General features: G+C 45.3%; 1 protein-coding gene across 5 annotated transcripts; it reads right to left on the minus strand.

Annotated features, from left to right (window-relative positions):
- Positions 1-5,011: 5,011 nt before the first annotated feature.
- LOC103317943 lies at positions 5,012-12,992 on the minus strand. 5 transcript variants are annotated; one of them, XM_032597744.1, is made up of 15 exons: positions 12,749-12,992; positions 12,292-12,417; positions 12,135-12,227; positions 11,566-11,730; positions 10,884-11,021; positions 10,375-10,505; positions 9,964-10,086; positions 9,831-9,865; positions 9,323-9,512; positions 8,474-8,767; positions 7,594-7,842; positions 6,949-7,306; positions 6,203-6,777; positions 5,602-6,129; positions 5,012-5,527 (listed from the first exon to the last, which is right to left on the minus strand). In XM_032597744.1, the coding sequence occupies exons 1-15, from the start codon at positions 12,852-12,854 to the stop codon at positions 5,396-5,398; spliced, it is 3,243 nt and encodes a 1,080-aa protein (XP_032453635.1). In that variant the 5' UTR covers positions 12,855-12,992; the 3' UTR covers positions 5,012-5,395. The 5 variants fall into 5 exon arrangements, with proteins under 5 accessions (XP_032453635.1, XP_016839536.1, XP_008216650.1 ...); XM_016984047.3 differs by having other exon boundaries at positions 6,865-7,306; positions 12,749-12,991; XM_008218428.4 differs by having other exon boundaries at positions 6,949-7,309; positions 12,749-12,991.
- Between the last annotated feature and the right edge of the window lie 78 nt (positions 12,993-13,070).

A 13,070-nucleotide genomic window follows, 5' to 3' on the forward strand; every position in this document is an offset into this window, starting at 1 on the left:
ATCTATCCTGCGCTGCAGTACCGCGAGAACCTTCCTTTGTGCACACGTGTGCCGGGCCATGGGAATGGGCGGGAGCACTTACCCACAGCCGCTTTTGACATTGCGAGAGGATTGTACACTCTTATACACGCTCTGGGTATAATACGTTGCCTGATGGGAATGGCCTTTTCGCGCTTGTTTTGAGTTTTGATTGTGGCGCGCGGTGGTGCGGCCGGCAGTAGAAACAGACGTGTTGGGCAAGACGGGGGAGCTTTTGATCGTTCAATAATTTTACAGTCGTATACAGTAAGATCGAATTTTAGGCCGAGTAAGCGTGTTAGAGATACATTATAACGTGAATTATTACAGATAAAAAGCATGTAATAGGCCGATCATCAAGCAGTTGTAGCGTGAGCGGCCTAATTAGCAAGGCATGCATTTGGCGCACCACTATATCTATAGACTCGGCGCGCAGTTCGAGATGAGGGAAACAGAAAAGTACCTCTGCGCCACCTATCTTCCCTAGTCAAAGATCATCATTATATGATCTAAAAACGCTAGTAAGCTGAATCACCGCGAAAAGGAATCAAGTATTCTTCGCACATCAGTCGACATTACTTCGAGCACGCCATAACACACGCGTCCCGTTACAGTTCAAGCGTCGCTGCTGGTTCGCATATTCTCAAACTTTCCGTAACACCAGTGTGTGTAGCAAAAAGAGAAAACAGGAGAGTTGCGGGAAGACGTGAAACCACGTCGATGTCGTTGAATCCAAGCCGCAAGAAGATGAGCAGGTATAACGTATCGCGGCGCACACGAGGCGACTTACGTGGCCCCGCAGAGCATCTCGCGCCGGGAATTTTCGAAAAGATTGCTGCCGCTATATAATATAATATAACGCGCCCCGACATCCTCCTGCGCCACTTATACGAGCAATATCGCTTTGGGAATATCGGATGATGTATGTGCGGTCTGTGTAATAGGCGAAGCGCGAAAAAGAGATGGAATTGCCTCGATATATTATGGGAGGAAACTTTTTTTTTTCTTCTTTTTTGTGTACGCGGTTCAGGATTATATTGGTCGACGGTTTATTAATAACGCGATGTATACTGGTATTACTTCATACGACGTGCAAGGGGTGAATTCAAATTTTATCCGAGGGAAATTTTGGCAGAGATAATAGAGCGCATCAGCAATCAATGTTTTACGCGAAAATTTTATCGAAGAAACGCGCTACGCTGTTATATTTCACACAAAGCAGATTATTGTAACATTTTAACAAGCGAATGTGCACCTGCTGTATACAAGTGCACGTACTCGAAATCGGAAATCCGAACGATATAAAATTATTCGTTGAAATAATATACGCGAGCGATAAAAAAAATTTTATAAAAATCCAAACTTCGTTACATTTCTGCTGTAATATGCGGCACGCACGTAAAATAACTCCGGGAAAATATCGTTGAATATACGTTTATATATTGCATAAAATAACACCGAGCTAGCGCGCGCGAAAAATGCATCAACTGCCGCAGGGAAAATTTCACATGCGAGCTGCGTATCAAAATTTTAACGTTTGCATAAGAAAGCGAGGAAAGTTTTTTCCAGAAAAATATATATGTATAGATGCGAAAAGGATTTTTTTTCGGTTTTTGCGAAATCGCGTGCGTGCATTACACACATACGGATAGAGTTACTATACTTCCGCGAGCGATATGCGTATGCAGGCCGTTGCTCCGAAAACAAACAAACGCACGTGGAAAAGTCGATTCCAGACCGGTGAAGTATATACACTCTGCTGAAACGGAAGGCGAAAAGCGCAAGAGATCGACGTCGAACGGACTCTTCCCACAATGATATCCCTGCAGCGCTGCATATACCGTTGCGACGACTAATCCTCTCCGCGGCGTAACAGTAAACACGAGAGTGTATGCGACTCGTAAAACGCGGACGTGCGAGTATTTCACGCCTCTATTCGCGCAGACTGCGTCGTCCAATCAAACTTTTTTTTTCTGCGGTGTAAGTATACCTTTTTCGGGTTTTTCACACACACACACACTGTTTACAATCGAAGCGTGTAACTTTGCGCGTAACGGCTTTACATTAAAACTTTGGCTGTTTTTCGAAATAAGCTTCGAATCAAACTTTCCAGCGTGTTTATTTTGTAAGCCGTTTATCAGTGTGCTCACTGCGCGAACGCATTACAATAATAGCGGACACGATGTGCCCGGGCAATCCGTCGCTGAGTTTCCCCAACTATGCGCGCGAGCAAGATGGAAACTTCGCATTCAGCGTGAAAGCGTCGTGCTCCGAATAGTTTCCCGTAAGTATGTTCAGGAATAATTTTGGGCGAATTTCCTCGGAGTAAGAATTAACTAACTTGCGCATCATCGAATTGCTCGACGCTATACGCACCGTAAGATTTCTCCCCGCCGTTTAGTGCAGTAATGTAGTCGAGCCCTAATTAATCATATTACGCAGTTTGCTAACAACTTTGGCGACGCGGTGCTTCCGAAAAAGGAACTATCGACGGGCATACGTGCTGTGTATTCGAACTATAGTATAACTTTGCGAATATTCGTGGCTGCGAGGTGAAAATTATACGTAAAGCATTCCCTCAAAAATGCAAACCATATACCCAAACTCGAACGACCTTATAGCATTCGGCTGAAAATCCGAAGCGCCGAGCATAGCGACCTAAAATCCACTTTAATAGCAGGCACCGATGATCCGCATGTCGACTGATGAATCGCGCGGCTCACAATTCCGAGGCTAATTACGGATCGAACTGGGACGTACAAAAGGCTGTACGTACGCTCGCGTATGACTTTCGTGGATCATCATCGCGCGAGCATGAAGAAGAGAAAAAAAGCAAAACTACCGAGCACGAAATGACCGATGCGCGCGCGCATGGCTTTCATCTATGGCCTCGCGATGATCAGCCGAGCGAGTCGCTCTCTGCGTTACGACTTTCGACCTTTTGGCCTCTTTTGTCTAGCCTCGTCGTCGTATACATCCATTGTTATGTGTCCGTCCGAAAAATGGAATATTTTTCGAAATCCGTTGCAAGATCTCGTGCTTATATATTTATACAGACGCGTACACAAGGAGAGCTGACGCATTTGCATGATTACGATCGCCATCAACGCTATAGCGCTCAACAGGTGGAAATCTATAGGAGAGGGCGGTATTATGCGAGGGAAAAAATAATTCCATTCCTGCGCGTTGATTGCCCCTTTGTGGATTTCTTCTCCGTCTATTTTCAATTCGATCGGACGCGATTAGCCGGTGCGAACTGGCGGAGGGAAACCGATACGCTTTTTATGCTACCTTTTGTGCGCTGATTGCCTCGTTAGCGATCGAAAGGGAAGTGCAGTGTGTATGTATAGCTCTTATACACTTTTTTTTCGTTTCAATTACGACGTTTTTCAATGCGCGAACCTTTTATCTTGCGATCCGATGCGCTTCCTCGATATAATTATGTTATTATTACGTAACGAGTTATTTTGCATCGGCGGCGTACACAGCTTTATCGAGAAGGATCGAGCCACACCCGAAACTGGAACAACACGCATAACCGCGATGTTGCAATATTGACAACGGCGACTGTATAGATTTCATCACGCGGACGGCTCTCTTTGCGTTTTCGGAGGCGGCGGTTTGTTATTCACGATGGTCGTGTAGTGAGAGCTCGAATAATTGCCCTGGCGATGAAAGGAGGGCCAAGGATAACAACTGATCATTCTATCAGGTCGTCTTGAAATTTTTAGTCGTTTTCGTTTTTTGCGCGGCGCATTATTGTCGACGAAAACAGCCTACATGGCCTGTCTGACATCAATGTTTCAATTTTATTGCAAGACAATATCAAACGCTGCATCTTAGGATAAGCATTTACATAAGCTCTAGCTAAAGACACATCAACGCACACAAACGAATGATGCATCTCCGGCATGCCGACTCACTCCAACGAGACAAGATATTTATTAATACTCCTCGAACACAATGCAAAGGATCAGCGATAACTCGCACAAGCCAATATACAATATACCTTTCTACACAAGTATATACGATACATTCCATCCAAAACAAGTAGACATCCATCGTAATCCAGTCCATCATAGACGGCGTTGTTTCCAACACTTCTGATGCTTCTGAAACCACACGTACCTATAATATACAATATAGAGTTGAAGTAGCAGCGCATAGTGGCAACGTCACGAGAGTCGCGCTCTCGAATTCGTGATCCGGCCGGGCAGTAATCAGCACCGACGATCGAAGCTTCGTGTGCAGGAAGCGTCGGGACCGCAAAATTGCCTCGCGGCCAGGAGCAGAAGGCCGCCGACGGTTTCTTCGATGGCGTCCCTCGCTGTATATATATATATATATATATATATATATATATATATATATATATATATATATATATATATATATATATGTGTGTGTGTGTGTGTGTGTGTGTATGCGTATATGTATGTATATACACAGCGCTGTATGTGCGGGGGCGTGCGAACTTCATTTTCGTATAGCTATATGTATAACGCTGTGCCCCTTCAGCAGCTCGATTAGAATCGCGGTCTGGATGCGGAGGGGGGAATCGAACGCGCGCTATAGAGAGAGCCGAAGAATTTCAGAAATTGAAATATGACTTCGATCGCTATCGGTGTGAGCTCGAGCTTTCGCTAAAGAGGGTAATTTTAGATGCACGGGAGATCTTTTCGGCTGGTTTTACATACGGATTATTGATCCCCTGATTGAATGTACTTGGTATTTGCGCATCATATTATTATTTCGTTACGGTTTTGCATTCGCGAGATGTGGTGTAAATGTTATGCGTGCTGGCCAATAGATTCAGATGGTTTCCTTACGGTCTCGTAAAAACGATGAAATTGAAATTGTATCCTTAAGAGAGGCAGTTACGTGATAATGTTTTCGTTGACTGTTTAGAAATCCACGAAAAACGTGCAGTTTCTCTTTCTTCGGTACTTTACATTAGCTTTACGTTAACGAAGAAACAATACGCCCAGTATAATTAAAACCAAACAGAAATATAATTTATTGCAAAGTGCTAATTACGTAAGAATAAATTATGATGAAGATACAAAAGTAATTATGCTGCTCGTCCACTTCGTCAAATTAAATTTCAGTGTAATCGTCATTGGTTCTATATATCGCGTTTAACATCTGCAGCTGCTGTGAGGCAGATCGTCAACATTTGTTCGTAAATTCAGTTGTGTTACGTTTGTCTCTTCAGGTTGATTTAATTAATTAGCGCGATTCATCAATTAATTACTGTGTAAATGATGTGAATGCTCGGATGCGTTAATTGAGAAAGAATACACTCACGATATGCAATTACAATGAGAGATAAATTATTAAATAAATAAATAAAGATGAAAGTATATTTTCAATTATGCTAATCCTCCGCTTCGTCATACAATCCTTTCTCATCGTAATCATCGTTAGTTCCATTATCGTAATCATCCTCAACGGCGTCGTAATCGCTTGTTTGCGAACTCGGCTGCGTCTCATTTTTCTCTTTTGGCTTCTGTAATTATTCGTCGTGATTTATTTACAAATAACAATATTGATATACTAAAATAAGGTATAGATGTAATTTACCGTAACTATTTGAGGATCATTCGAAGTTTTCGTCACGACTTGCGGCTCGTTTTTCTCGCCAGTCCTCGTAATCGGCGCCTCGACGTCTTCCAGAGTGGTAACTTTGTTGATTTTGTTAATTTGATCGATGACAGTATGATTATCTTCGTCTTCGTAAACGGGAAAGACCCAGAGTATTTTCGGCATTTTCTGATCGTTCGTCAGATTTCTGTGAAACTGACTTGATGCAATATTCAGCAACCTGCGCGTTATCAATTCCTCCTCTTTGGGGTCGACGAAATCGTTAAGATTCACGATGACCTGATATTCGTGAGAATCGGATTCGTTCTTGTAATCAGTTCTATTTCTCGAGAATAGCGCCTTCATCATTTCGGGATTCTTGTCGATATCGACGAGTATTCGAATTTTCGAGTCTCCCGACGTTGGATCGTTGGAACTTAATTTTTGATGGGCCGGACCTTCGTTAGTTTTTGGATGTTCGTCGGGTTCGTCGAAACTCGGTGGTTTCTTTTTTCGCGGTCTCTGATCCTGCGGCAGATATGGGATTAATTCTTTAACATTTCAAACAGAACATTGATCTTTACGTACTCTCAACACTTACCAACAGAGTAGTGTTCTTGCTCAGCCATTCCAGAAACGTACTAAAAGTCGGCTTCGCATCGGCTTCGTTCGCTAATTTAGCCTCATGCGTCGGTACACTATCATTTTCGTTCTTCTCCCCCGCAATCGTACTCTCCAAAGTCTTCTCCTGCTCGTCCCAATAATCCAACAGCTCCTTTATGATCTTCCGAATGTATTCGAGTTCCTTGTGCTTATCGTGTTTCGCCGTTTTATTAGCCGGCTCTAAGCCACTTTTCACATCGCCATCGCTCCCGGATTGATTCCCAGAACTCTCGCGCATTCCAGTGCTATTCAGACTCGAGCTATCAAACGGGATGATCCTTTTGTTATTCTTCGTGGGAAGGTCCGATTCCGCCAAGGTATTGGCGCTCGCGTTTTGGTTATGATTATTCGTCGAATAATAGATGAAAAAGTTCAGTGGCGGTGGAAAGTAGATCAATAAATTCGGCGGATTCTCATCCTCGTCGGAGCCCGAGGAGAGCAATAACTGAGATACGGGCTGGCTCGGGTCCAACTTGATGACGTTCGGCTTCGACTGGCCTAATCGCTGAAGACCTGAAATGACCGAACTTTCGTCAGTAAGAGTGATATAGCAGCCCGGGAAGTATCAAACGTCAGGGAAACTCATAAAGCGCGATTCACCTGCGATCTGATCGATCATCGAGTCAAGGCCCACTGGCAGCTTGTCTCGCTCGGAAAGAGTATTAGAAGCTCTAGGAAAGTTACCATCCAGTTTGACTCGCCTGAGCGTCGAATCGCTGCTCCGTCGCAGCTCCGGCGATCGATTCTCATCGGAATCCGCTATTGCTTTCCCAAAGCCGATCTGACCGCTTGGGAAAAAAATCTGCGGTGGCTGCTGCTGCATCGTGGAAGTGGGACCGGAGTCGATGCTGAAATTTCCACGGCTTGTGTAGTTGCTGAAATAGTACGGGCCGACAGTGGCAGTCTGCGCTGGAAAGCCCGGCAGATTCGGCGGAGGCGGGTTCAGCTGATAATAGGATTGCCATGACTTCCACGAGTTCTTGACGGTATCGCTGAACTTGCGCTCTTGCGCTCCGCGCGACAGAGCCAGCTGCTGCTGCTGCTGCTGCGAAATTCGCGAAAGTCCTTAGAGTGCGGATAAGCGAATATGTGTGTAGTGCAGTGTTTCCCGCTGCTGCGTCTCCCCTCATAATTTCAAGACGCTCAATATACCCGCCTGCTCTCGAATAGTTCTCGAGAGATTCCCCGCGAATTTCAAGCAGTTACCGCCGCGGAAAAAAGTTGTTTAACGAAACACCGAGGCACACGTAAAAATACAAAGATATCGAAGCCTTTTTTTGCGCACGCTCCGATGGCATCCGGGAAAACAGCCTGAAATCGAATGCTCACCCTGCGGCCGAGCAGTTCCGCTGGACGCGCAACCTCGAGATATGGAAAAGGCGCCGGTGCAGTAGCATCGAATCGCCTGGCTTCATTGAAATTGAAATTGGATGCCTCCCGATGCTGCTGCTGCCGCTGACTCTCGGGTACGTGCGGGTGCGCGGCAATTATCGGGGAGACTGCTTGTTTTTCCGCGAAAGTCTGCCGATGCCTGTCAGAATTTGAATCCGGCTCGGCGAGTCTCGAGACGAAGCTATTCTGCAAGATAAGGAGTTCATTATAGAAAATATATATATTTTTTTTTTGGGAAAATACAACATTATACCGAATTTTTCATTCGGTATAATGTTGTATACGTAAGAGGAAAACGATGAGCGTCACCCGTATGTCGTTTGATATAATTATAAAGTCGAGATTAAACCGGCATCTCGCGTTCTTCTTACGCAAACAGTTAATGCGAATAATAAATTCGTTAATTTTCAGAATTATATATTTATCGCTCATGTAAGCTCGCGTAAAGTAGTGGAAAAATCCCCAGCATATAAGGACAATACGCGATGATAAGCTTTATGAACCATAAAACGTTCATTACCACGCGAGCCCTCGAATTCAACGCGCTCGATATCAAATGGCAGAAGCGTAAACTCGCGAGTGGTTATAAATATACACGCGCACACACCGCATCCGACCGAACAGCGTATCCAATTTCAACCCAAGAGCAATTCAATAAAGCGGGCAAAACACAGTATACCTATACACAGCAGGACACTGACCCAATTTCCCCGGCGCGCGCGATGCACTTTTCCCGCGCTGGTATACTCGCGCGCGAGATCGATACAATCGGTACAGCGGCAAACGCGAGACTCACGAGAAGACGAGCTGTACTTACATCGGCGTAGAAGAGATTTTTCGCCTGTCGGCCTATCGAACCCGGAAAAGTCCCTCGGGCGTCGCCGATATCGTCCTGCTCCGATCGCCGCCTTTGGTAGTCCTCGTCGTCTTGGCCGTCCTCGTCGTCAGCTGTGGGCAGACGTGGTTGAGAAACTGGAGGCCGATGAGCCGGGAGATTCCGAGGGGAGATCCACGATTGAAACTCGGGTAACTGCTCGAGCTCGCGGAGCCAGAGTCGATAAGTCTCCGGCTCGAGGAGGCCCGCCACCGACTCTAGCCATTCCGAGAATTCCTGGATCAAAGAAGAAAGCCTTTCTCTCTTTCTCGTGTACTTTGGGCTTTCGTTGCTAGACTGCTATATGGATTTCGATGCGAGATTTCGCGTCCTCGCGTTTCGTTTATAATAATGATGAATATTTTCGTGAAATTGATTTTTAAAAATATTACGTGTGCGTACGTAATGCACTCAAAAAATGATTCCACGAACACGAAACAGAAATACCTCTCCTCCGGCGCACTGACAATCGTTGTTGTAATGAACTAATTAATTCAATTTATGAAATAACCAAGCTGAATTTGACGTTAGAAAAAATGTACGATTTTAAAATAATTCGAAGCATTCCCGCATCATCCATTACGGTATAAGCGCGTTAATTAAAAGTTTTAATTAACTCTTTAGTCGAACGGATACATCCGTGGGTGGGCGTGTATGCAACGCCAGTGATTCAATGGATGTTTAAAATTACTCTCTATACTGCGGAAAAAAAATGAAGCGAATATTATAATTTTAAAATTACAGCAGCCCCAGCGGAGATGCGGGCATTTTCCGAATGCTCTCGTTAAATACCTCGTACTCCTCGTTGTTCTTTGCCTTTTCAATCCAATACTGCACAGCTTCGGCTCCGGCTTTCCGCTTCAAATAGGTCAGCCAGGGCGAATAGCCAGAGGATGTGCTCCGCATATTCGGCATCGCCGTCACGCGCTTCGACTTCCCCGTCGAGTAATCCCGATTTTTATAAGACATCGAGACTTGAGTACTGCGAGGGCATATTTAATTTACTTTATTTCGATCGATCCGATCGGAAATGTATGGCGAATTTATTGTGTAGGAATGAGAAAGCTTGTTCGAACTATCTTTTTATACGTTATTCGGCGTTCTTTTAACCTAGAATCGTTGTTTTTACCGCGCGTAGTGAGTTATTAACAAAAAAGTTTGCAATAACCTCAAGTTTTAATAACACGCGAGTTTCCGCTTTACATCGGACGATATTGAAACATCTCCCTTACTCCCTATATCGTTCTGTTTTAGTAATATAACTTTCTAGGGTGTACGTAGATTTGCAGTATTTACTTACGCCTCGATATCCCGGAAATTTTCATCCGGTCCCGTCTGCAATAATCAAGAAAAAAGATTATTCCTCATCCATTCTCTGTTCGATCTACGCAGGCCAAGTTTATTTCTTTCCATTCAAGAGCAAACATAATTACCAATTTTGTGAAATTCGAAGCTGAAGTGGGCTTGAGAAGAGTCAGTAACTTGCGTCGCTCCTCGAGGAAGACTTCCCTCTCGAGATCCGCCAAAGTCGTTCGTGCCGATAAAATATCGATGGGCTGTGCTCGAGATAACCAACATGAAAATTATTTCTTTTGAGACCGAAGATGACGTATTATCGCTATAGATGAAACTGTCACGAGCGCTTACTTTTCGTCTCGATCAAAAAATTTATTCCAGAGCTTTTCCACAGAGAACGAACGAAAAAAGCTTCTAGTACACGTCGCATCGAAATACTCTCGCGCAAACGAACCCGCGCAATTAGCGACCGAACAAACAAAAATCAGTCCTAACGAGAAACGTCCCCACTTCATCGAATAAAAAAAAGCTTCGTTCTCCACACCTACCTGGGACGAGTTCACTCGTCGCGTCAGCGGCTCGTAACAGGATCTAACCAGCGGACAATTGTCACAGCTGGATTCGACTCGGCACTCGAGATTCGCCGGGCATATCCAGCCACGGCATTGCTCCTCGTCACCTGGAAAAGCCTGTCGATGCTATATATGGAAATCGCGCGAGGAATTTCGTACGCGAGTGTGTGCTCGGGCTGTTAAATTTCGCAGCCGCCCGAAAATTGCATAGCACATACATACCGAAGTTCATTTTGGGATTTGCATGAGTATTCGCGCGCGTCTGATGTGGGTGTGTGTTTGAATTTCGCGTAACAAGGAAGTTTACGTGGGCGATTTCGGGATCGAGGGGACGTTGGAATTATTCGCTCGGTGAATGCGCGGATTTACGATTGTTTGTTTTGAAGCTACTCCGAAGTGATGGACTCGCTGCTGCATTTGGGATAGAGCCGAAGAGAGTAAGTATTAGGTTCAGGACGCCGGGAAAAGAGAAATGTTTTTCTTACTGAAATCGATTGTCGAGAGGCAGTCCGGGACATGACTGCACGGAGCTATTGCGCACTTCTCCGGGGGCCTCCGCAAGAAGCAATCGTGCTCCGACTGACAACCCAGTCGCTTGCACTTCTCGAACCAAGCATCCATGTCTGGAAGTAAATATAGATATTAACGTTGGACGGTTACTTTTCGTAAACGAGGATCCAATCATAAGATTATTTTCGATTTTCACGGTTAAATCGCATTCGTAAAAGCTTATTCATTCTTCATTGAATTATAGAAAGAGAGGAGAGACCCTCGGGTCGCAGACGTTATCGGCTTTCCGATAACGGTTATTTACGCTTCCAAAGCTCTTTCGAAAAAGCTCCTCTGAAAATTCGCACGTGTTAAAAGCGATCGATCTTCAAGATACTCTCGCGACTTTCGGCAAAAACATCCGCATAATACAGAGATACGATTCTCAAGTAGTAGCACCAGATCAGACGACATAAGCAATGCTCGCATATCAGACTTTGAATATTTCAGCGGTAGAACGCGCGACGCGCACATACGTCTTCTTCTTCGCTAATGCGCATCAGCTGTTCCATGAAAAATGCAGCTGACACTCCGAGTGACTCCTTTTGCATCAAGCCTCGCGCTGTACGACACGCACACACACACACACACACACACACATAGAGAAAGAAGACGCACCTCCCATCCGAGCGCAGCTTTTGGTGAGCTTGCAAGGCGGCCGATGGCAGTGTGTCTCCCTGAGGACGCAGCGATGGCCCTTGGGACAGACGACGTCCGTGCAGCTGGTCGGCGTCTTTTGGAACTCCCTCTCGGAGATGCATCTCGCCGCGCGGTCCTTGCAATCTGCGTGAAGGGCGAAAGAGAAACGGAGAATAAAGCTGCGTGTGTGTATAGAGGGGATTGGCTTTATACTCGGTCGTCCGTTGCGTCAGCGAGAGCGCGGTGAAAGGTCAAAAGCGGATAATTTGCGAATGGACGAAGGCTGTGTTCTGTTTTTCAACCGATGGATAGACCGGAGCAGCGCGGCGTGTATATAGCTATATATTATTGCACGTGTCAATATTGTGTTCGAGCGAGCGCGCGGGAGTCGAGAGAGCATAGCGTTTTCTTCGGCGCTATTGAGCGACGAAGCTACTGTATATGTGCGCGTGTTTTGAAACTCGTACCCCGGAGCGCGCTGTTTGAAGCTTTCGTTCGATATCGTAGAGTTTGGGTGCATTTGTTAAATTAAATTGGAGTATGGTTACTTTCGTTCCATCTGCAATCGCGGACGCGAACGGTGCACTTGTAGCCGGAGGGACACTGGACTGAGCCGCAGCTTTCGGGTCCTCTCAGAGATTCTGTGAAAAAATTGCTCTATTATCGACGGCCGTATACGTTGGGACTGATATATTCTTAACTTACCTTTCCTCGACTTGGAGCAATAACTCATACTTGGACACGGCAACTTGCTGCACCAGAACGTTCGACTCACGCACTGCTCACCCAATTTGCATATCAGTTCGTCGCATCCTTTCTCGACATCAGCACCTGATAGCAATAATATTCAATCGCTTATTATACGCAAATATCAAATCAAATCAGAATCGAATGACGCTCTGCGTGTACCCTATCTTGTATTAAATTCCCGGATAGAGGAATCGCATAAACCGCACACGATAGCTATACGAAATTTCGAAAAGATCCCCTTCTCTTTATTAAATTCAAATTCAAGCTCGAATTCAAGTCATACCCCCAGCTCTATTTTCTCACCGTAGCACATATAACGCGCGCGCGCCACGGTCCAATCCAATTATACGTATATATATATATATATATATATATATATATCCCGGACACTGGCAGCCCTCCAAAAACTCACCGGCAGCGTATGGATTTTCCGCGGGAAAGCGCGTTCCCGAGAAAACAAAAACGAGCAGCAGCAGCAGCTTCGTCGTATCGAGCGCCGGTAGAGACTTCCGATGCATGTCGATGCGCCTGTGAAAAGCCACTGAAATGTTACGCCTGTACGGCTGCAGCTCGTACGCGCGACAGTAACCCGACGCGTTGCGACTCGTGCGCGAATTCGTCAACAATTTTTTTTCTCTCTGCAAAAGCGACTTTCTTCCTCCGACTGTCCGTAATGTGCGATGAGTGGAAATAAGGGATTGGAAAATTTGCGATATTATGCTCGCATATAGTCG

The sequence above is a fragment of the Nasonia vitripennis genome, chromosome 3 (genome assembly GCF_009193385.2).
Source record: "Nasonia vitripennis strain AsymCx chromosome 3, Nvit_psr_1.1, whole genome shotgun sequence".
NCBI classification, from domain to species: domain Eukaryota; kingdom Metazoa; phylum Arthropoda; class Insecta; order Hymenoptera; family Pteromalidae; genus Nasonia; species Nasonia vitripennis.

Excerpts from the sequence above, each read along its gene's own strand:
- LOC103317943 (XM_008218427.4), bottom strand. The coding sequence starts at position 12,854 with ATGCATCGGAAGTCTCTACCGGCGCTCGATACGACGAAGCTGCTGCTG. Across the intron at positions 10,087-10,374 it reads GACGAGTGAACTCGTCCCAG|CCCATCGATATTTTATCGGC; the intron begins GTAGGTGTGGAG and ends TCTCGAGCACAG. Across the intron at positions 9,513-9,830 it reads AATTTCCGGGATATCGAGGC|TACTCAAGTCTCGATGTCTT; the intron begins GTAAGTAAATAC and ends ATGCCCTCGCAG.